The sequence below is a fragment of the Ptiloglossa arizonensis genome, chromosome 2 (assembly GCF_051014685.1).
Source record: "Ptiloglossa arizonensis isolate GNS036 chromosome 2, iyPtiAriz1_principal, whole genome shotgun sequence".
NCBI lineage: Eukaryota > Metazoa > Arthropoda > Insecta > Hymenoptera > Colletidae > Ptiloglossa > Ptiloglossa arizonensis.
In genome coordinates this window covers 31,513,413-31,536,818 of record NC_135049.1, presented here as the reverse complement: position 1 = coordinate 31,536,818, position 23,406 = coordinate 31,513,413, and the positions used below count along the sequence as shown (strand labels likewise).

Sequence of the window (23,406 nt, the reverse complement as noted above, 5' to 3'; positions counted from 1 at the left end):
TCTCTCCTCGTGGTCGCGCGGCGCGGTCTTACGCGCGGCGCCGCTACCGCCGCCGCTACCGCCGCCGCTGTTCTCGGGAGGGAGAAGTGTGTCGACCGCTTTTTACCGCGTTTACTTTTCGGCGCCCACACGGTTAAACGATCGGACTTTCGTTGCGCAATCGGACGAGGTCCGCGATATTTGCGCTCCAGACGAGTCTGCGCGTTCCCGTGAGAAAGTCGACGATGACGAAACCGTGCCAGTGGACCGAGAGAAAGACACCGCGTTCCTTGCCTCGAATCGGCAAACGGACACGGGGGAGGAACCGAGTTTACGGGGTTCGCTCGTCGCAGGGAAATTATTATTTACGCCGGTACCGAGTCGCAACGAGACGCGACCGAGTGCCGGAAGTAACGCGGCGCCGATCGACGAGCAAAAGATACAAAATCGTCCAAGCGTCGATCGCTCCGTTTCGCTCATTCTGATTGGATCCTCTCGACGGAAAGTCGAAAGGGAACGATCGACGCTGTCTTCCACCCTGTCCCACGCGGAGCCGCGCGAACGCGGGAAATTCAGAGGAAAATTCGAACCGAAGAGGGCAAAGAGCGAACCGAAGCGAGCCAACTCGCGGCTCGCCGCGATAAACATCTCGGGATCTGACGTCAACCGAGGGATCCGTGAATTGAATCGGTAATTATGATCACGTAGATCGGGCTCGCGGCTGTGTTTAGCGGCGCGCAGGAGACCGGCAAACGATCGGTTTCTTCTCCCGGCTTGGTCGAGGGGAACGGACTCGGCGGACGCGGGACGCCACGGGAGAGGAGGACGAAGGAGGAAGAGAACACCGAGCCGCGGACCGAACAAAGGGAAAAACAGGAGAGGCGAAAAACTCCGAGGGAAGAATAATGAGAGAAGTCACGGACGCCGAGCGAAACCGAACAACGAGGCACCCGCCAGTCCGGGCTCGTAATTTTCTGGAGCGCCGGACTAACCCAGACCTAAACTCCGAATATCCGGTTCTGCGCGATATCCGATGGAACGAGCGATCTTTCGCACCGCGAGATCGGACGAGCGTCTTTCGAGGGATTTCGCGAACACTGGAGGAACACTCGTGATCGATTCTGATGTTCCGGATCGAAGAGGCCTCTCGATTGAATGAAACGAAAATGCGCCGGATGGTGTGAAACTGAACCAAATGTCTCGAATATTCTTCCGATCGGACCAATATCGAACCTACGAACGCAAGTGGAACCGATCTCGAGAACAAGTACATGGTTCTTCTTTCGCGAGTTTCCAACCGACGCGAACTCTGGAGGAACGCTCGCGACCGATTCTGGTGTTCCGTTTCGGGTCGAAGAAGCGTCTCGACCGAATGAAACGAAAATGCGACGAATGGTATGAAACTGAACCAAATGTCTCGAATATTCATCCGATCGGACCAACATCGAAGCCACGAACGCAAGTGGAACCGATCTCGAGAATAAATACATGGTTCTTCCTTCGCGAGTTTCCCAACCGACGCGACGATCCGAATAATCGTGATCGTTGGTAAAATTCGTGTGGAAAATGTTGCGCTAATGCGTCTAGAATCTATCAGTAGGCCACTGCAACGGATTTAACGGTTTCCAAAGTTGTCGAGACGAGCGTTAACGCGACGATCTCAATAATCGTGATCGTTGGTAAAATTCGTGTGGAAAATGTTGCGTTAACGTATCTGGATTGGTTTGGTGGGCCGCTGCAACGGATTTAACGGTTTCCAAAGTTGTCGGGAGGAGCGTTAACGCGACTCGGACACGCATCTTACGAGCGGAAGCGTGGCTTTCGCTGGTTCGTTTCGAACGGAAGCCGAAGGAGATGGTATCGCGCGGCCTCGAGTTTAAGAATCCCCGTTGACCTCCGTTCACCCTAAAGCACACCCTTAACGAGGCCGACGCCGACGAGGGTGCATTTCGGATCGACGTTCCCGAGGCCGCGCAGCCGTTGAATTATTTCTGCGGCGTTGCTCCACCATTTTTTCGACGAATCGAACTCGCGAAGAATAAACGACTCGTTACCGTGGGCCCCGGAGCGGTACGCTCGTTTCCTCCTCGCTCGGTCGTCGTCCGGCTCGCGACGATATCGATTCGTTTAGAATCGTCGACAATTTTACCCTCGAACCTACCACTTTGCGGACGAGCCACTTCCTTTTTAGGGGACGCTCGAAACTTTCCTTCGTTCGAGAACGAGAAAGAAAATCATCCAAGCGTCACCGATTTTCCAATATCCTCGCGTTGTATGTATTCACTGAGGAGTCGGTTCGTCGATCGGTGCGAGTTCGTTCGAGAACGAGAAGAAAATCATCGAAGCGTCACCGATTTTCCAATTTCCTCGCGTGATATGTATTCACGGAGGATTCGGCGATCGGCGTAAGTTCGTTCGAAAACGAGAAAGAAAATCACCAAAGCGTCACCGATTTTCCAATTTCCTCGCGTGGTACGTATTCACGAAGGAGTCATCGGTTCGTCGATCGACGCGAGTTTGTTCGAGAACGAGAAAGAAAATCACCAAAGCGTCACCGATTTTCCAATATCCTCGCGCGGTATATTATATATTCACGAAGTCGTCGTCGGTTGGTCGATCGGCGCGAGAGGAGGACCAACCGTGGTAAAATACGAGCTCGAAGCGAGCTCGAAGGGTTCCTGGCGTTCCCCGTGAGCCACGAGGCGAACGATCGTTCCGCGAGGGACCTCGAGGATCGCTTTTCACGATCTTCGGCCATCTTAATTGCGAGCAGCCGACCGCGGTGGCTCGTTAGCGGGGAATCGAGTCCCCGGGGAGGTTCCGGCGAGGTTCGACCTTGCTTGACCTTGACTCGCCCTCCGCGTCAGCGAGAAGGGTGGGTGTCTAGCCGCATCGACCGAACATCCCCGCTTCGAGGCTCGTGTCGCGAGCCTCGAGACCCGGAGAGCGATTTTCCTTCCTCGCTCCGATTCGTTGTTCGGTCTCGCTTCCGGGGTTCGTCGTCGAGACTCGCTACGTGGATCCCTTCGTTTCGGCTCGATTCTCTCGCAAAGCGTGCCGCGTACGCTCGTGTCTCTCGATAGAAACGCGTTACCTTTGTTCCGCGTCCTTTCTTCCCGTATATTTCCTCTTCTGGAGCAGCCGCGCTACAAAAGGAGCTCTCGAAGCTCGTAACGCTCACTAATAATTTCGTTGCGACTCCTCTCGAGTCGTCAAAGATACACCAAGACGAAAGAAAGAAAGAAACTTCGCCGAGAGTACGTCCATTCGATAAACGACTCGCACGGACGTCTGGTAGCTGCGTATTCCGCTTTCCTCGTTTCCTAGCCTCTGTCGAAAGAGTCGAGGGTCGAATCCGAGGCGCAATAATCCGAATCGGCTGCGGGTCGCGAATCCGCTCCGGCGTACACGCACGCACACGCGGCGTACGTAAGGTCAGCGTTTCGCCCGGGCCACGCAACTTTCTCGCCACGTACGCGCGCGCACGCACGCACGCACGCAGGCAGGCGCGCGCACACACCTTCCGGCCGAGCGGGCATTGCGTAACGGTAACGACTCTCTCTTTCTATGTGACATCACGCGCGCCACGGGCGTATGTCGGTCGTTCGGTGACCAAAGCACCGGCGCGAGCGATTTCGTGAATCGAGCCGGCTCGGATCGTGGACGCCTTCGCGCGCACTGTTTCCTCCGTGCCTCGATTTTTACCACGAATCGATGCTTCGAAGAACGTTCGAATCGTTCGTTGGGTAACCAAGGCTCTCCCGCTGGATCGGGACATTTTTCGCAATATTTGTTAAACTTCCCTGCCGAGGACCTCGTTTACTCCAGTGTGGTCGTCGTCTGACGTGTCACGTTCGATTCCCGGACGCGAACGACCCCGAATACCTCTCCGTCTCGAGACGAAGACGGATCTCGATTCGGTCGGTATTTCGAGCGTGAACGAAATTCGCGAGAGCGTTTAAGCGGCGAGAAAGCACTACGGCCGAGAGGATTCACGGGGGAATCGACGAGTCAAGGTTTCTCGACGGAAGACAGAGGGGAAATTACGGCCGTGAAACGAACTGCAACGTTTTCGCGGCCGACGCAGGTGCAGCTGCACGCACCTGTGGCTCCGCCGCGAGAGAGGAACGGTGGGCGTGGAAATCACGGTTCTCGTCTTCTCCCGTGAAAGTGTTCGTCCGGTTGCGAAGCGAGGTCCTCGAGTACGGAACGCGATCTCTTTCGATCGCGAGCGAGCGATTTCGAATTCGAGTTCCCTCGAACGATCGAATTCTCGCGCCGAAACGGGTGGAAGGAACTCGCGCGAGGATATCGTCGATCGTAACGACTCGGATCGGGTCTCCCCCTCCGCTCTCGACGACGAGAACGTCGCGAGTTCGGCTTCGCCGAAATCCGATCGCGCGGCGGCTTTTGATTCGTCGACGGTTCGTTATTGGCCGCGTTACGTAATTTCGCGGCACGCCGAGGCTGCTGGCGCACTTTCTCGGCCGTTCGGGCACGGTGTCGGCTCCCGATCGACAAAATTTCGCGCGACTCGACGTCGACTCGACGACCGATCGTCGACCACGCGGATCGATGCCGGACGAGGCGAACCGACGGTAATTAACCGCCTACCCCCCTTACTCGCCCTCTCGACGCTGAATATTTCATAACCTAGACGATCCTGTTTAATTCACGAACGCCAGGTGAGCGCCGTCTCCGGGAACCACCGATTCCTCCCGCGATTGGAACTCGAACGAACGTTTCCTTCTTCTTTTCCCCGGCCGGCGCCGCGTCGTTTCCTTTTTCCACGGTATCGTCGAAACCACCGTTTCGTCGCACACGAGGCGACGTCTCCGTTCGATTTACGTGCGAACGCGAACCGACGCGAGACCACGCGATCGTACACTTTGAAACGTCGAGGATCGATCGACCGGAAGAACCGATCGTGGATTTTCCGATTGAACGGTCGATCGTGAGCATCGATTCGACTGAAGTCGATTCGCGCGAGACGCGACGCGGCGCTATCTTGACAACGATATAAATAAAACTTTCCCATTCCTCGTGTTATTTCGGTGATTCGTTGGTTCGACGCTTGATCGGTGTTCGCCGATCGTACGCGTACACGCGGAGAAAAATCGAGCGCTGGGATTACGGGTCGCCGATACATAGAATCTACGCGACGGTCGATAAGCGATCGGTGTTGAATGTTTACAAACGCGTGGATACGCGAACGGAACGTACGTCGACGATTCGACGGATATCGGTACAGCGCGGTCTCGTACGTACCGAAATTGGATCGTCGGATCGAGTTCACCGCGCTGTGAAAAGAATCGTCGTAAGGATAATCGAGAGCGCGGTGTCGAGCGGTAGCGAATCGAAGAGCGAGAGTCGTTAGGGTAGAGACCGTGGAATTAATTAGAGAGTCGGATTCCGTTCTTCCGCGTGCCTTGGCTCTGCTTTTATTTAAACGTAGGTTTTCGCGGTCGAAAGAGTCGTTCCTCTCTTGGTCGGTCCCTACCGTTCGTATTCGAGGTTCCTCCGCGGTGTTATCGTTATCGTTCAAAGTTCGCGGTTCCGCGAGCGAACGTGTATCGCCGCGACGAGCTAATTAGAACGGCCACGATCGATAGTCGTCCTCGTGCTCGTGCACGGCTCGGCTCGAACAGCGCCGTGGCGCGCCGCGGCGCCTAATTAGCCAGCTGTAATGCATATCGCCGATGGAACGAGCAGACACGGTCGGCTATTAAGTCCGTTGCGCCGCGGAATTGGCAAAGCCGGAAATTTCGATACCGGAAGCGACGCGGCAGCCACGCGGCGCGGCGCGGTGTGGAGCGGCGTGGAGCGGAGTGGCGCGGCGTGGAGCGGAGCGGTGCGACGTGCATGTGCGCGACCCACTTCCTCCGTCGAAACCGAGAGTGCTTCTGCTGGTTTCGTGTGCCGCGGCTCGAGCGCGAGCGAGTGTACGTGCGTGTCGCGGCGAGTGGGTGTTTCGTGCAAAGAGCCCCGGGGCCGTTATCGCGCGACGAGAACCGATCGAGAGCGACGACGCTCCTCGACACTCGGACCATAGGGAAACCTTCGATTCCGAGACCCTCGGAATTTTCCCTTGGTTTTACTTTTTTTTTTTTCTTTTTCTTACGCAACTTTTCCCTTAACATTTTTTCTTTTTTATTTTGCAGCAGGTAAACTCCTGGAGGAACAAAGATTTTTCTCTCTTTGTTTCTGTTTCTGGTTTGTACGTCTCTGTTTGAAAAATTATTTCTCGACGAATGAATCGCATCATCGACCCTTTTCGGATAACGAACGTGCCGAATTCGATCGCTCCGAACTACGATAAAACGAGTGCGCGTACAGTTCTTAATCGACGAGTAAGATAAGTCTTGTACATTGCTCCGTAGCGGGTCGATCGACTACAGGAACGTCTTCGATACACCGATTTTTGCGAGCGTGCGATAGATCGAGCGATTAGGATACTCCCTACTCTGTTCTCCGCGTAGCTCCCCCGAGGATCGGCCGTCTCGATTTCCGTTACGAGAAACAGGTCACTTTACCTACAGGACACCCGGTTTACTGCAAACGAGCAACGTTTCGTTCGATTTAATTTTCGTGCAAAAGCAACGATTCGTTATTTTCAACCTTCCGTTTCTATCGCACGGAACTCGATTCGGTTTCGAAATTTCGGCCGTCTCCGTCGGTGACCCGTATTTATCGTAAACGGAACGAGCGGGCATTACCGTGACTCGATATCGGATCGAAACAAGGGTAACGAGACCGTGGCGAGAATTCCCTCCGAGAGAAGATAATCGGTCTCTCGCGATCGAATATCGCGATCGAGTATCCCGATCGTGCGTAACGCGCGCGAGCGCGCGAGCGCGTCGACGCTTTACTTTTCCTTCGATGAATTAAACATCGATTATTTCGAACGCTAGCCGAGTTTCGTTATCGATCGTTCGGTATTCGTTATTTATAGCCGTTCGTTTCGTACGAGTTCGCGTCGAAGACGAATCGGTTACGAGCGGCGACTCGTAATTGGCGCTCGACGCGTCAACGTATCACCTTTGAACGCCTCGATGGAATCTTCGTTGTTATCGACCGGCTGCGAAACTCTCGCGGAAGCGCGATACCGTTGCTCGATGAAAAATCAACGTATCCCCGCGATACCGTTGCTCGATGAAAAATCAGCGTATCCTCGCGATCGATCGGTAAGGTCGACGACGAAGCGCGGTGTTCCTCGTCGACTTATCGCGTACGAGGGTCGCCAGACGCGGACGAGTTAACCGGAAGAAAAGAGACGATTCTTTATCTCGTTCCAGTTTATCGCGTTGTTCGGTCCCGGTAACCGAGACACCCGGGTGCCTCGAGGCGACCGGGAAACGAACCGAGAACAAACGAGCCCACCGAAACCCGAACGAAAGGGAATTTCTCCGCTCGTCGTTCCCGCGATGGAAATGAGTTTCGCGAGTCCTCGAATTCGGGAGACGTCCAGGTGCGCGGGTTCGCTCCGTTACCCGTATCGCTTTGTCATTCGAGTTACTCGATTCGAAAGGCTCGGGGGGCTTGGAAAAAGTGGGTCAGAGGAACGGTACACGGGGGACGGGGGTCCGGTGGAATCGCACGGCTCCGTATCGAAACATCCTCGGGTTCCATTCAACCGGGAAACTCGAGGAGCCACCCCCGAACCAGCCTTGAAAACGCACCGAGGGCCGAGGGATTCGCGACCTACCTACGCACACCCTTGCGCCTTTTCTCTCTCTCTCTTTCTCTCTTTCTCTTTTTTTCTCTTTCGGTCTTTCTCTCGCGAGAAAGAGGAAACGACTGCGCCGCGCCACACACGAGCGTCCCTGACCTATTTCGCCGACCGGCTGGAATGATCGTCGACGAGGCGGCCGAGCACTTCATCCATCCATTGTCCCGCGGAGAGAATCGTCCGAGTAGAGGCCAGATACGCCGTGAAACGTCCGCGAGCGAGCGAGAGAGCGAGCGAGAGAGCGAGAGAGCGCGCGCACACGCCCACTTCCCCTCAACGGAAACAAAGAAACGAAAAGGGGATCGGGAACGAGCACGCAGGGGTTCGACGACGCCCGAAACTCGGCGACGCGTCCGTCACAGTGTATCCGGAAGTTGCGCCCGTTTCCAAGTACGCGCGACCGGGCAACCGGGACAATTGGGTCGCGTTCGGCGAATCGAAAACGCGCGAGGCGTCCGCGGGGACCGAATCGACCGCGATCAATTACGACATTTTTTTTTATCACGGTAGCGAACGCGAAACTCGTGAATTCTTCCCGCCACGATGGAACTAGATAGACAGATCGATAGATAGATAGATAGAGAGAGGGAGGGGGATGCATACGCGAAGAATTATAAAATTTTTACGACGACCAGAGAAATCGCTTTGGAATCTCGAAACGTGCACCGAATTATTCCCGATTCCGTCTCGACTCCGTGGGAAACGATCGATACGAAACGTTCGACGAGTAAAAGATTCGCGGCGAATTCGTAGGTGAAATTTGTCCGTTTCCGCGTGACGCGTCGATCGAACGATCCAAGGATTCTCACCCTCGGTGAACGAGGTAACCGTAGACGGTAGGACGTCGACGCAATCTCGTAACCGACCGACCGAGGATAAAAATTCCTTTCTCACGGGGGTGGATACCCTTCTCTTTCTCTCGTTAGCGCGTCGAGCCGCGGCAATGTCCCGTTAAAAGCCCGGGGAAGAAGACGAAGAAGAAGAAGAAACTGGGTTATCCTCGAACGGTCGGGGCGTTTCGTGTCTAACGGTACGGTGGTTAGAATTCAGGTAGAAAAGCTACGCGGTATCCCTGGACCAGATGGTACCCGAGCCTTTTAAGCGTTATCTGTTCTCCCGTCGTTACGGTATACGCGATCCCGGGCCCCGGTGTCTCTCGCCACCCTCACCCGTGATAATCGAACGCGAGATCTCTGGAGAAATCAGCGGGGATGGAGGACCGTCGACCGAGCGGAGAAAGCGTTCGACGAGCGGTCGTTTCACCCGGTTCCATTCGGGAAAACTTCTTCCCGACTCTGCGAACAGAGACAGAGACTAGAGAGAGGAGAGAAGGTGGCCTCATGGCCCCGTAGAAAGGATTCGAACCGAGAAGCTCGTTATCGAGACGGCGACGTCGACGATCCGGTTGCTCCTAGAAACAACACGGGCCACACCGTTAATGGCCACGCGTTGCGCAACCTAACGCCCGAGAGAATCTAATTTCTTAATTGCGTAACCGAGTAGCGATTCGGGGGGGAACCCGCCGCGGAATTTCGACTTTCTTTTCCAACGAGCATCACCCTCCGTGCCCGATCGAGCGACCACAGAGATCGCGACGATTCCACGAAAAGGTCAGTGGCCACTTTGCGAATGGGTTCGGGTCGAGGTCCGTGTGTCGTTGGGTGCTCCGTTGATTCGCCGCGAGGGCCGAGCGACCGGCATCGGGACGAGGGGAAAAGGTGTCAAGGACTCGGAATCGGCCAGGAACGCGAACCGGGTAACGCGACTCGCGAGGAATTCCGCTCGATTCTCGACGTTTCCGCGACGAAGCTCGAACTGGAACGACGACTCGAAAACGGTTCGAACGTTCGGTCGAGCCGATGCACGATCATCCACGGACATCGCGATCGAAACGGTGATCGGGAAACCGGACGATTTTACGCGTAGCAAGACGCGTCGAATCGTTAAACGGATAGTGGGAATCGGGCTTGAAGCGCGCCGCGGGCCGAACAAACGGCAGATTGTACTTACATTTGATTAGAAAATAGCACTCGACTCCCGTTGCTCCCGTGCTCGAGCATTGTGTAACAAGATCGACCGGCTGGTAACGAGCCTCTCGACGCACACGTACCAAGACAGCGCGCGTTCTACCTATTACATAATGTTAAACGCCGCACCACTGTCCGCGAGATGATATAATAACGCCGAGAGCGCGCGCGTACGACCGACCGAGCGAGCTAGCGAGCTAGCGAGCGCCAACGAGTCCGCGCGCAACGCGCGAGCACTTGCTCGCCTAACGGACGGTTAACCGCGAAATTATCGGTCGTTATACTTAAGCTTAGATTTTTTCCGATCGGTCGGCTTATCGTCTCGCGAGAAACTAGGGATTCGCGAGAGAGAGAGAGAGAGAGAAGGTCGATTTTTCGAACGAGACCGGTCGAGGATCGATTCGGTGAACGCGAGAAGCGGAACCGGCGGGAAATTCTCTCTCGATCGCCCCGGTTGGTCTTTCCCACGATTCGAGGTCGACGATTCGGTCTCGAGGTAGATTTCGATCGGTAGTTCGATACGGTTACTCCGAAAATTTCCTTCCCTGGGGAAGCAGGGATCGAACGATGCTAAAAATCGAAGTAAAAATCCACGAATCGGATTACGCGATCGGCTCGAACCGCTTCTGTCGGCGAGATGAACGCGAGCGGAGGGACGCGTCCCGTACACCTCGTTGCTATAATAGTCTAGGTAGCTCTAGCGTAGGCTCGCCTAGCCCACAACACGCTTTACTATGTAGGTCAGGGCTGGTGCATTCAACGAGCGCGCTGCTCTTCCTCTATGCACCGTTCGCGTACCTATAGCGAGCGATCGAGCAGCCCGCCTCTCTTCCACCGCTTCCACGCTCTCCTCTCCTCTCCTCTCCTCTCCTCTCCTCTCCTCTCGGCCGCGGCGTTCCTTTCCTTCGCTCCGCCGCGTATCTAGCGGGTGCCTCGTTTTCTTCCACCTGTTCCGCGACTTTTCGACCGATCGCGAGTCCTCTCGTAACACTCGATAAAAATTATCTCGACGTACATTTCGTTTAAAAAAAAAAAGAAATTACTTTCCATCGAAACTTACGCGACCGTGGTCCGCGATAGACCAGTTACGAAGCAAATCGTGATTCGGTATCCCTGCTCGGAGCAACTTGATCTCTTTCGAGCAGTCTCCTCCTGTATCTCGACGAGTCGTCTCGCGAACCAATGTCACGGTAAATCGACTCAACGCACAATGTTCCGTGCGCGTAGAAATAAAATTCCTGAAATTACCGCACGGTTCGTTTACCCGACCGGTGTGTATCGCGTCAACGGCCTCTTCGAACCTTCGGTTCGTTTCCATCGTCGCGTTCGCGTTCTTCTCGCGGTGAACGCCGACGAGGCGTTCTGTAATCGCGCTGAAGAATCGTCGCGATGAGAATCACGCACGCGGAGGACGGTTCGCGACTCTCGAACGGATCGATATCGACGAAGACGCGAATTCTCGGTGGTAAACGAGCACGCTGGACACTTCCTGGAATTCTTGCGCGGTTTCTGCGTCTCGAGCGTAACGCACGCGCTGTACGCGGCGTATAGTTGGTAGGAGGGGGAGGTGGATTAATAACGCGGTCGCGTTGGCTAATTAATCGTTCGGTTTCCGAGCGATTCTTCCAGGGCCGGCGGTATCGCAGCCAAGCCGGTAATTAATGCGCCCCCTGCGCGCGATATCGATCCCTCTACGGGGTGTCCGTTGGTAACAAATTTCCCAACAGTCGTCGAGGATCGTTCGTGGTGTGTTCGTCCGTTGTCCGCGATCTTTCGAGATCGCGGCTTCGACGACGAGGAACGCCTCCTCGGCCGTGAAACGATACCGCTCGCGTCGCGTCCGCTTTATCGATCGGATCCAATATTTATTCTCGATATCCAGAGCGCGAGCCGAGTATCGCGTTTCCATAAGCAGGTTCGACGCACCGTCGAGTTACCAGGTTGCCGGATAAAAAGTATCGTTGGCTCCTCGACGCGTCGATAACCCGCGCCGCGTATCCGTACGACCCCGGTCGACTCGCGCGAGATACGATCACCGCTAGTCGTTCGTCCCCTTCTCGCGTTAATTCGGACGCTGTCCACGCACCGCGCGAAACCGCGGACGATTGTGTCAAGGTGAGGTCAATTGCTCCTCGAGAAAGAGTCCCTCGTCGTTGCTCGTCGTCGCGTACACCGAGCGTTTCGACGCGTACGCGACGATTTCGTAGTTGGAACGTTGAACGTCTTTCCGCGTGGAAAAGAGGAACACAGTTTCCGTCGTTTCGAACGAGCGGTGCAGAACGCGCGACCGAGACGAGCAAACGTTTCGATTACCACCCGGACGCGTAACCGAGGAAATGGATGCTTCGATACGGATGTACGAGTAGCCGTTTCGTCGACGATGTTATAAATAGGCCTCGTATTTCCGAATTAATCGGTTTTAGCGTCCGGTACGGATATCTTTGCGTAACGCGCCCCCGTTGAACGCCGTTGGAAAATATTCTCGTTACGCGGACGCGATGAATGCGATTCGTTCCGGTCCGGTAGCCGCGATCCGTAACTCGGCCGAAAATATCCGTCTCGCGGTATCGAACTCGTCCACGGCGTACAGAAACCTTTCGAACGCGCGAACGAACCTTCTCCCGCGTTTCTTCCGCGAGACGAGACGGTCGAGATCCTACTCGCTCGAATCGTTCGGGAAACAAACCGGACGAAATTGACGGTTCGATCGACGTTCGGGTATCGGCGCGACTACGAACGGAATTCTCATCGGCGGGAAATTCCGAAATGGAAGATGTTTCTCCCGTTCGAATCGACGAATCGTCCGCGATCGTACCGCGAGCGTGCGTACGCGGTATTGACCAATCGATCGATTACCACCGAACGAACGCGTCTCGTTCCTCTATTTTTACGCAAGGATCACGCTCCACTTTCATTAACCGTGCCGCGTGCCAAGTGTCAAGCGTCCGTGCAATTGGGACACCCGGTAGACGAAGGTAAGCGTCTCCGTGCCAACGTTCCAATAACCACCCAAGAGCACAAGGACAGTCTACCCCAGTTTTCCTATTGCGACCGCCTACGGCACACGTCCTTCGCCACCCTCCTCTCCCGGCCTCTCGCCCTCCTATTCTCGGGCGGGCTCTCGCTCTTCCGGGCCGATCGGCGCGGAAAATGCCGCGGGAAATCGATCCCGACCGGACGAGAGGAAATTCGTGAGGCGTGAGACCACGCCGCGCGGATAAAAGGGTGGACCCGCCGATGGAAAGGGCGGCACGAACGCGCGAGAGCGAACCGGTGAAGAAGGGAGAGGGGCCCACCGAGCGTCGTCCGTCCCCTTCGTCAAAGACGGTCCAAGAAACGTTGCTTCAACGAGGGAAAAAATAATATATATATATATATATACAGGGATACCCGTCCGCTCGGATGCGGTTATCGCGCGAGAACCCGCTGCTGGCTACTTTCTTTCCCCGTGGACGAGCTATAAAAAAAAAAAAAAAAGAAAGAAGAAGGCTTCGACGAGGCCCGTCCCAAGAGTCGGGAGGTTCTCTCGGGGAAGAACCGTGCGTTACGAAATTGGCGGGAAGAAATCGATCGCCACGATTCGAACCTGGGATCGGTCAAGAAGCTTCTCCTTCGATAAGAAGATCCCGGGTGTAACGATGATTCTTTGAACGATGCTTTGCACAGTGACGAGGCACGAGATATCGAAACCGACGGCGCCAAGGAGATTCGAAGAACGTTCCTTTCTGCGTGCCAAACGGAGACTCGCGAGAAGAATCTTCGTCGCGCGCTTCGCCGTGTCTCGATCGTCGAGTTACGAATCTTTCGCTCGACGATTCGACGATTCGTCGTTGATTCTCCGCGACGAGGACAACGACGGAACCGCCGTGTTTTTCGTAGAATGTCACCGCAAAGTTCGACGGAAACGTTCGAGGTTAAATCCGGGGGAGACCTCTCCCCGCGAGATGATGTCACTGCTCTGAGCCTGTTTTTCGAAACGGAGATTGCTCGCGATAACGGTACTTGCGTCGTTGCATCACGCGCGCAACTAAGCCCGCGTTTATCCCCCAAAATTTGCCGTGTTTACTCTCCGATACGGTCCTCGAGCGATGCAGCGTCGCTCGATCCGTTCGGTATCGTTTGTGTACGACGATTTCGCGAATTGCACGGAAAAAGAAAAAGAAGGGGGCGGGCTCGACCGCGGGACGGAATCTTCGAGTCGGTTTCGCTCGACGAGGCGAAAAAATTCCGCGCGTCGACGAAGAAGCAAAAAAAAAAACGAAAAAAAAAACACACAATTCTTCTCGTCGGAGAGATTAGAAACGATCACCGAGCCCGAACGCTGCACGGTGCAAGCTTCGATTCCGATCACGGACGTTTCTAAAAATGGAATTCCAGTTTTGCTTTCGGCGCCGGGCGAAACGTTTACGGCTCGAGTCCGCCGCGTGTCGCAATACCGGAAACGTCGGTTCGGTCCACCTTAGCCGATTCCGCAGCGGTTAACGGACGAGTTTGTTAATATTTTACGGTACGCGAGAGCGACGAAAAGGTCGATAGGAAATAGCCACGGAGACGCCTCGGACGCATGTAGGTCAGTTTCGCGGCTCGCGTTTGAAAGTGATTTCGAACAACGAAACGCACAAGCGTGCACGTCGATTTCATCGATACCGACCGATATATCCAACATCGAGCGCGCTCGCGCGAAATCGCCCGACCAATGGAGGCTCTGGGCGTATTCCAACTTCGAACTCGTTTTCCCTTTTCCTCTGGCATTTTAATGGACGGTCGCGAGAGCGCAACGCGCGCCGATAGATAGAAATCTTTTTCCCCGTTCGATGCGTGCCAAAGAGAACGTCGTTGCGAGTTTCCCGACGATGGTACCCGAGGGAAGATTAGAGTCGGTCCCGCAACGCGAACGTTCGAGAATTTCGAAGATGGTCTCCCCTCGGCTCGTTGTCGTCGAATCCGCTCGACGACGCTCGCAACCAGACCGCTCGACTTTCTACGAGAGCGAGCCAGGGGGAGAAAATTTTCCGCGCGGTGTTCTCGAAAGCAGTGGCGATTAGTTTCGAAGGGAAACTCGGCGAAACGTCTCGAGTCCTGTTCGTCGTAGGAAACGAAATTTTCGTAGATTTCGATTTCGCTGATCGAGTTTCGTCGCCGCGCGAACAGAAAATGTTCGTTCTCGGTCGATGTTTCGCGATTGGACGCATCGAACACGATCCGATGGTCGATAATAGCATCGAGGAGAACAATAGCGAGCGATACCCGAGAGAACGGAAGACCGTTCGTAAGGTCTGTTCGCGACGCGGGCCTGCGACGCCTTACGAAACGTCGCCATTTTCGCGCGGGACCGATCACGGATCGGTGAAGCGAACAGGTACGAAAAAACGACCGGTCTAGGATGCCGCGCGAGGTGACGAGAGGAGAGGAGAGGAGAGAAAGGTGTCGGTGCGCGTAGAGAAGGCATCGAAGGAGGGTACAACCGCAGACAGGAAGTTGGTCCTTCCTTCCTCGCCGGGCCAATATCCTGAATTACAATGAGCACGGCGCGCTTCCTCGAAGCGTCGTCGGCTATTTAAATCCAACCGCCGTTTGTTTCCATATATCGCTTCGATAACGTTCCCCGCGGCGAGCTCGACGACGCTGCGAGCGAGCGAGCGAGCCGAGCCGAGCCTCGATCGACGCTTCCCATCGATAAAAGGAAAAAAACCATCGAACGGAACGCAACGTACCGGCGTATCGTTCAGGGAACGAGCACCGCCAACCGCGCCCAACGACCGAGACTCCTCTTAACCGTGCAAACAGCTCGAGGAAATTCGACGAGCCGATAATTGTACCGTTTCGAAGCGCCGATGCTACGGCCGCGTGTTAATTGTACGAAAATTGGCCGGATACCCGAGGTCGGAGGAAACAAACACATCCCGACGCGAAGATAAACAAGCCAGAAGTAGACGCTCGCGGGAATCCGTGCGGAAAGTGGCGCGTATCCTCGTCGAAGAATTCGAGAATTTTCTCTTGCGTTGTTGGTCTCATCGGTTTCGTTTTCGTTAGGGAAACGGGCCCGTTCTTTCAAACTATCGTGGAGAACCGCGATCGCGGTGCTCGACACTCAAACGGTTAAGGAGGCCGAGTTCGAAGCGCTCGTCGACAGGGTCTGGGACGCGGGAAAGAGGCTATCGATTCTCAGCTTTCTCGCGGAGATGGACGGGAAAACGAATTTCGTGTACGCGAGGAGTGTCGTCTCGCGACAAGGTCGAATCGAAACGTTCGATCGGGAGAGTTTAACGATCGCGTTGGTTCGTGTTCGATTTCGGGCGCGCGCTCTTCTGCGAAATGTTCGTTCGATGCTGAAGAATCAAGATCGATGGGAAAAAGGCCATCGATCCGTAGATCGAGAGAGTTTGAGGATGGTCTTGGTTCGGTTTGCGTTCGATTTCGGTTCCCAGCGCGCGCTCTTCTCCGTGGAACGTTCGTTCGATGCTGAAGAATCACGGTCGATGGGAAAAAGGCCATCGATACGTCGATCGAGAGAGTTTAACGATCGCGTTGGTTCGGTTTGCGTTCGATTTCGATTTCGAGTTGCGCTCTTTTCTATGGAACGTTCGTTCGATGCTGAAGAATCACGATCGATGAGAAAAAGGCCATCGATACGTCGATCGAGAGAGTTTAACAATGGTGTTAGTTCGGTTCGCGTTCGATTTCGGTTCTGGGCGCGTTCTCTTCCATGGAACTTTCGTTCGATGCTGAAGAATCACGGTCGATGGGATAAAAACCATCGATACGTCGGTCGAGAGAGTTTAACGATCGCGTTGGTTCGGTTCGCGTTCGATATTGGATGTGCGCGCTCTTCTGCGGAATGTTCGTTCAATGCTGAAGAATCACAATCGATGGAAAAAAGGCCATCGATCCGTCGATCGAGAGAGTTTGACGATTATGTTGGTTCGATTCGCGTTCGATTTCGATTTCGGGTGCGCGCTCTTCTGCGGAACGTTCGTTCGATGCTGAAGAATCACGATCCATGGGAAAAAGGCCATCGATACGTCGATCGAGAGAGTTTAACGATAGTGTTGGTTCGGTTCGCGTTCGATTTCGGATGTGCGCGCTCTTCCGCGAAATGTTCGTTCGATGCCGAAGAATCACAATCGATGGAAAAAAGGTCATCGATCCGTCGATCGAGAGAGTTTCACGATCGTCTTCGATTTCGGTACCGGACGGGCGCTCTTTTCCATGAAACGTTCGTTCGATGCCGAAGAATCACGGTCGATGGGAAAAAGGGCATCGATCCGTCGATCGTCGGGGCGTGTCCGTTTCTTTTTACTCAGGAACGGCGCGGTGCGGCGTCCCGGCCGCGTTGATCCGAGAACGATCTCGCAACCCCCGGTCGCTGATTAACCCTGCTCGGTGGCTGCCCGATCGACAGACGCTGTTTTCTTCCCCCTCGGGGCGATCGAACGGTCTTCATTTCCTGATTAACCCGGCCCGGCTCTCTCACTCTGGCTCCTCGAAGCCGCGCAAGAAGAAGAGAGCGCAGCCGGAAGTAATCTGTCTTCCTCCGCTCGTGGCGAGAGCCACTCTCGCGAAAGGAGAGGGTGAGAGAGGCCGAGGGAGCGGACGGAAGGATAGAAGGACGGAGAGAACGTCCGCTCGAATTCACTTCGAGTGATTTAAAGGCTGGAATTATCCTTTTCTCCCCTTCCTCGGGCCGTCCTCTCTCCTTGCTGGCCATTATGTATCTTCTGCCGCTCGGTAACCCGTGCCCGCGCGACTCCCTCGACTCTTTTTTATATCGTAACACGCCGATGATCCTCCTTCGGCCTCGTCCGCGAGAGGAGAATACTCTCAGCGCGCGAACGCTCCCACGCGGAACACCGCATCGCTCCGAGGAAGATTTTTTTCTTTCTTTCTTATTTTTATTTTTCTTATCTTGGATCGATTCGCGGCGGCCACTCGGGCAACTATCGCTCGGAACGCGTAACGCGCCGCGTCCCGATACATCCGTCTTATCTGTCCATCGAACGTGTACTCGGCCGATCCGATCGATCTCGTAGTAAAACTCTCGAGATGGAGTATCGGCTTTGAATTGGCCGAAGAAAAGGAAACAAAGTCCCCGCGTACGATACACCGCTTCGAAAATCGAGGAACCCGTGTCCCGAGACCAACGAATCCATCGATCCGCGAACGTTGGTAACGTCTCTCCGTCGTTTATCGGCACGCTCGCTGACCATCGCGACACCGTTTTTATCGGATAAAATATTAATAAGCGCTCGAGACTCGGGGCTTTCGTTCAACGGAGAACAGAGCTAGGTCGTCGTCGCTCGATATATCCTCGAAAGGACGAGAATAATCGCGAGGATTAACGCGCGCGATACGAGTTCCCGGTCCTCTCGGACGAACGCGGTTCGTCCCGGTGGATGAATTTATAATCGGTCGTCCGCGCGGTCCGTGTCGTCGGGGCCGCTACCTGGCCCGTGAAAGCTTTCGAAAGTTTTTCCGGCTGCGAGAGTGGAAAGAGGAGAAAGACCGCAAAAGCCAACCGGGAGCAACACGGTAGCGCCGAAAGTAAACTTCGCCATTGCCCGCAGCCCGAGAGACTCTCTTTCTCCGTTCTTTCCATCGCGTACCCTACCGGAACAAAGACGGAAAATTCACCTGGCGACGGGACAGAGAACGAGAGCGTCTCGTACGCGTGGAAAGGGTTCGAACCCGAACCGGTACGCGGGTTTTTTATCCACGATTTTTTCCCAGCCTACGATCACCGACAAAAAAAGGGAGACGGCGCAAAAAGTGTTGACGTTTTTCGAGCGACGAACGCGTTACCGCTTCCCTTTTTTACGATCGTGAACTTCGGTTCTCCGCTCGACGTTTCGTTACGTTTCTGTGATCTTTTTATTTCGTTTCGTCACCGGCCGGGACACGTGCAGAGAAAGAACCAAGTCGTTTCCTCGACGCGACGTTTCCACGAAACGAGCAATCTCTCCATTAGCGTTCGCGCAACATCGCGAGACGCTTTCTCTTCTCAAGGGTTCGCCCTTTTCCGGGTTCGTTCGCGCACGAGCCGAGATTTCGCAAAGTACTCGGCGAGTATTCCAGACCGGCGGAAAATTTGTATTTCCGCGGAACCGGTGAAAGTTGAAATATCGTCGCTCCCGGCCGAGGGAAAGCCCTGGGAAGGGCGCGTGGAACCGACGGTGGCATTCGTACCGCGAACACTGTGACGGAAATGAAAAATGAGAGAAATTTTTCCCGAAAATTCCAGCGTCCACTTTCTCCTTGTCCTCGAGGGCTCCGCCTCCGCTCTTTTCTTCCATTAGATCCTCGGGGAAAGAGACCCCCCGTTGGTCGACGACCGACACCGTTCCGAAAGGGTTAAAAATGTTTCCCTAAGCTTCCGTGGTCCTCGAAACACCGACGAATACGTCTTTCCCCGCGAACCTTGTTCCAAGAAAGCGTGGTTCTCGACCGAAAGGACATTCTTCTACCACGATTCCCTATTTTCCCAAAGAAAAAATATCCCGGTAACCGATACAACGAGCTAACGACCGATGGAACACCGTGCATCGATTCCGTGTTCCTACCGGTGAATCCTCGAAGAAAAAAGAAAAGAAAAAAACAATCGACTAGTTTACGGATTCCAGCTACGGTCGTAGTTAATTGAATCGGTTCGGTAAGGCCTGCATCGAGTGGCCGAACTCGTCGATCCGTGGATACGAAAGTCGTTGTCGAGCTCGTCGAACGGTTTCGAAAAAAGAGGAACCGAATTGCCTCGAATCCGCGAACAAGCTCGCTCGAACGTGGACGCGTCGTAGCGGAGAGACGGTGCTCGAAATTTTCGAGAGAAATAATTGCTCGCGGGGAAAACGTAACGCCGGAGATAGCGAAACCGAGATCTTCGAGGAAGACGGGAACCGTGGAGCGAGAACGATACGAGAGACTAATTTCGTTGGGGTTGGGGCAGGTCACAAGGTATTATCTCCCTCCTCCCGTGTCTCGAGCACCAGGAGGAGGAGGAGAAGGAGGGAGGAAGAGGAGCTGGGGGAGGAGGTGGAGGCGAGGAGGGCCGATAACGGGAGAAATTGCAAAATTATTTGAACAGCCGAATATCTCTGCGAGTTTACCGTCATCCGAGTGTCCCGTCGTCGAACGACCTTCGCGGGCTCGCTTGCGTAATATTTTTATCGGCCGAAATTACACACACGTACGGCATACGTTCACGCGTGCACGCACGCACGAACGAACGAACGAATGTACGAACGCACGCACGCACGCACGCACGCACGCACGCACGCACGCTCGTTGGTTCGTTGGTTGGTTCGCTCTCTCTGTCCGTGTCTCGAGCTACCGAACGAGAGGAGCCAGGGGCACGTATTTCGGTTGGGCGAGTATGTACGCCACGCACTCTGGCGTACCGACCAATCTCTCTCTTCTTTTTCTTTTTTCGTCGTACACGCGTGCCTGTGCACCTTGGATCACGCGTACTCGTACAGTGGGTCACGAAAGCGTTCGATCGAAGAGTTCGGCAAACGAATCTCGCGCGCGCGCGCGCAGTGTACTCTAGATTTTCGGAGAGGAATCGGTACGATCGGTGGACGATCGCGATCGGGAGAGTAACGGGGAGGAAATTTGGTCGGTGAACGTTGATCGCAAATACGCGCAAAGATTCGATGTAAATATTGTCGAGTGTCGCGACGCGGAAGAAAAAGAGAAAAGAAGAATCGAAGCTACGCGTTAATCGCGATATCGAGGGAATAATTATCGTCGTCGTCCGCCGCCACCGCCGCCGCCGCCGATAACATCGCTGCTAAACTCTATGGTCAATTATTCTCGAATCGTTAGCAATCGTCGACGTTACCGACCGTCACCCGATACGAGCGGATGAAATTTTTCCGCGATCGAGAAACGAACGTTATCGTTGGGTGAGATCAACGTACGTCGTGGCCACCCCGTGGTTCGAATTTTACTCGGACCGTGGCTATGCGTTTATCGTGGATTTCGTATTACGTTGCTTTTCCTTTCGACGGCGGGAAGAAGGTGCGGTGGTACCGCCCATGGTCGGGAACGTTTCGCGTTTAACGTTTAAACTGTTGATCGCGTCGAGCGTCAGGTCGGCGCGCTCGAAACGCGAGGAAAGATGCGAGGAAAAGGTCGACGATCGCGAAACGGACGGTCCGTAAATTTCGTGGCCGCGTTAAAAAACGACGAGTCGGTTTCGATCGCGATCGTTTCGTGCGGTTTTCGCGCGCGCGCCAATGGCGGCGAAAACCGCGCGAAAATAGAGAAACTCTGTAAGAGGGACTCACGGTATCGTCTCATAAGATTCTTCTTGTAGGGTTTGGTGCCCGGTGGTCTGGACCTCGACCTCGTGGTGCCGTCTTTTTGATTGTTGTCGGAACACGAGTCGTCCGAGTCCTCGGAACAGGTACGATCCTCCCTCTCCTGGGAGTATTCGGTGGACGTGGCGGCGACGAAGCATCCTCGTAACCTGAGCGCGGCCGCGGCGTTCCCGTAGTCGTCGATCGGTTCCTTCCGGTCGTGATCCTGATCGTTCTCCTCCCTGGAGAATTCCGCGTAGTCTCCCACCCTAACGCTCAAGTCCAACGGTTGATCCTCGAGCATCGTTTCTACCGTTTGCCACCTCCTCGTTTCTTCCTTGCAGCCAGTCTGTCCGCGCGCAGATCCACGGCTACCACAGCACAGTTGCCATCTTGATCTTCAACGATTCGTGCTCGACACACGCTCGAAACGATCCAACATTACACTCGCCCTCGCGAATCGTCCGATTCTCGAGATTATTCGACCGGCTCTCTGGTTCGACTCGTCGAATTTCACCGTCACTCGAGAATAACACAACGGACCACCGACCACCGCAACGAGACGTACCGTCTACGCGATCGAAGAAGCTTTGCGATCGAACAACGACAACGGGTAATCGATGTGCGACGTACGAGGGAAAATAGAAACGGAGAGAGAGAGAGAGAGAGAGCGAGAGTGAGAATGATAGGGAGAGAGAGCGAGAGAAACGGAGGAAATGTCACCGACCGAGATTCTCCGAGCGTTTCGCGCGATCCACGGTCACTTTACTTTTCCACCGGTCGATTTGCGCGAACCTCGATTACACTTTCGCCGAAATCCGTGTTGAGACGCGATCGGAGAGAGCTCGAGCTCGGCGGGAACGTACGAGAGGAACGAGGACAGACGTCTTCGTGGGAGGTAGAACTCTTCCGGCGGTGTCTTCGTCCCGTGTGGCACGCGTGACGCACAGCCGGATACTCTACCGGCAGGCAGTCAGCTTCTCGCGGCAAACAGTTTTCGATACTAGCGACGTTCGCGCCGCACCGTTCGATCGCCGTGGTTCGATCGGTCGATCGTTCCTATCGTGAGTTTCCTTCGGGTCGAGCACCGGCGTTGGCGGGTTTGTTACACTTGTCGCGAGAGAAACCGAGTGACAGGCAGTCGGGTTACGGACGGGTCGTTCGGTCGGTAAATCGCGGTAAGGTTTCACACCGAGGACGGTCTATTCGACCGGGGCCATCGAACGAAATCGATCGGTTCGCACGTAACCACTTTCGAAAAAAAAAAAAAAGAAACGATGCTCGCCGTTCGCTTCACTGTAGGTACGCGCGACGCGTGTACGTGTTCCGCGCGGTGTCTCGCGGAGGAGCCAACGCAACGGGCAGAAAGAGAGAAAAAAACGCGAGACCAGAAACTGTCGAAGCGTATCCACGTTCTCCGCGCCGAGGCTACGGTCGCCGGTGGCACACTGACTGACTCGGAACCGGGCTAGCCCGCTAGTCCAGACTCGTTCACTCACTACTCCAGACTCACACTCCAACTCCGAGCGGCGGACTCGCTCTCGCTCGCGCTCGTGCACCGCACACTACTTCTCGGGCCGCCAGCCGACCGCGTTCGGCACTTTCCGTCGGCCGACTTCGGTTCTTTTCGGCCTGTACGCCGCGCCTCGATCAGAGTCGCCGGCTTCACGTACACGAGCGGCACCCACACACAGTCGCGAGCCGTCCGTCGTTCGAGATGCGCGGATGCGTAGCCTACCGCAATGTTCGAGCTCGTGATGCCCTCCCTCCCCACTTTCCGCTCTTTTCTCTCCCTCGTGTCGTTTTTTCCCCCCTTCGTCATTTTTTCTTCCACCGTCTCTTTACCTCTGTCTCGCTCTCCTCGTCTTTCCCTCGCCTTTCCCTCGTCTTTCCCTCGTCTTTCCCTCGTCTTTCCCTCGTCTTTCCCTCGTCCTTCGCTCCCGCTCCCCTGGCCCTTTCTCTATCTTTATCTCTCGTTCCCGAACGGTCTCGCGAACCGGGGCTATTATTTTTCCGTCTATTGGGATAGGACACACGACGAACGGCGCGCCATTGGGCGCTGACGTAGCCGCGCTGTCGTGACATTAACCTTCGACGCTAGAAACGGCAGCGTGAAATACGAGTCGTTTAACCGGGAGCTTTTTTCAGAGCGTTACACGCGATGCAACGCGACGCGTCGCGATCGAGGGAAGAAGCGAGACGCTGGCTCGTTCGCTCAAGGTTCGCGACAATTTGTCGTCGCTCGGGGAACGGGATGGAACCCGGTGCCGAGACCGATCCGAGAATCGGTTCTTCGGAGCGACGCGACTCTCGACGGATCGTCGTATCGCGTCGCGTCGCCTCGCCTCGCCTCGCCTCGCCTCGTCTCGCCTCGCCTCGC

General features: G+C 55.0%; 1 protein-coding gene across 5 annotated transcripts in view; it reads right to left on the bottom strand.

The window, feature by feature from the left end:
- Eip74ef (Ecdysone-induced protein E74) overlaps positions 1–23,406 on the bottom strand; it is a 150,978-nt gene that overhangs the window by 32,908 nt on the left and 94,664 nt on the right. Inside the window, exon 2 of one of the 5 annotated variants that reach the window (XM_076305113.1) lies at positions 21,015–21,397. The exons of 3 other annotated variants lie outside the window; for them this stretch is intronic. In XM_076305113.1, coding sequence (XP_076161228.1) covers positions 21,015–21,330 — 316 coding nt within the window. In that variant the 5' untranslated portion in view covers positions 21,331–21,397. Of the gene's footprint in view, positions 1–21,014; positions 22,772–23,406 lie in introns of those variants that run through there. One more of the 5 variants, XM_076305112.1, reaches the window with a different exon arrangement.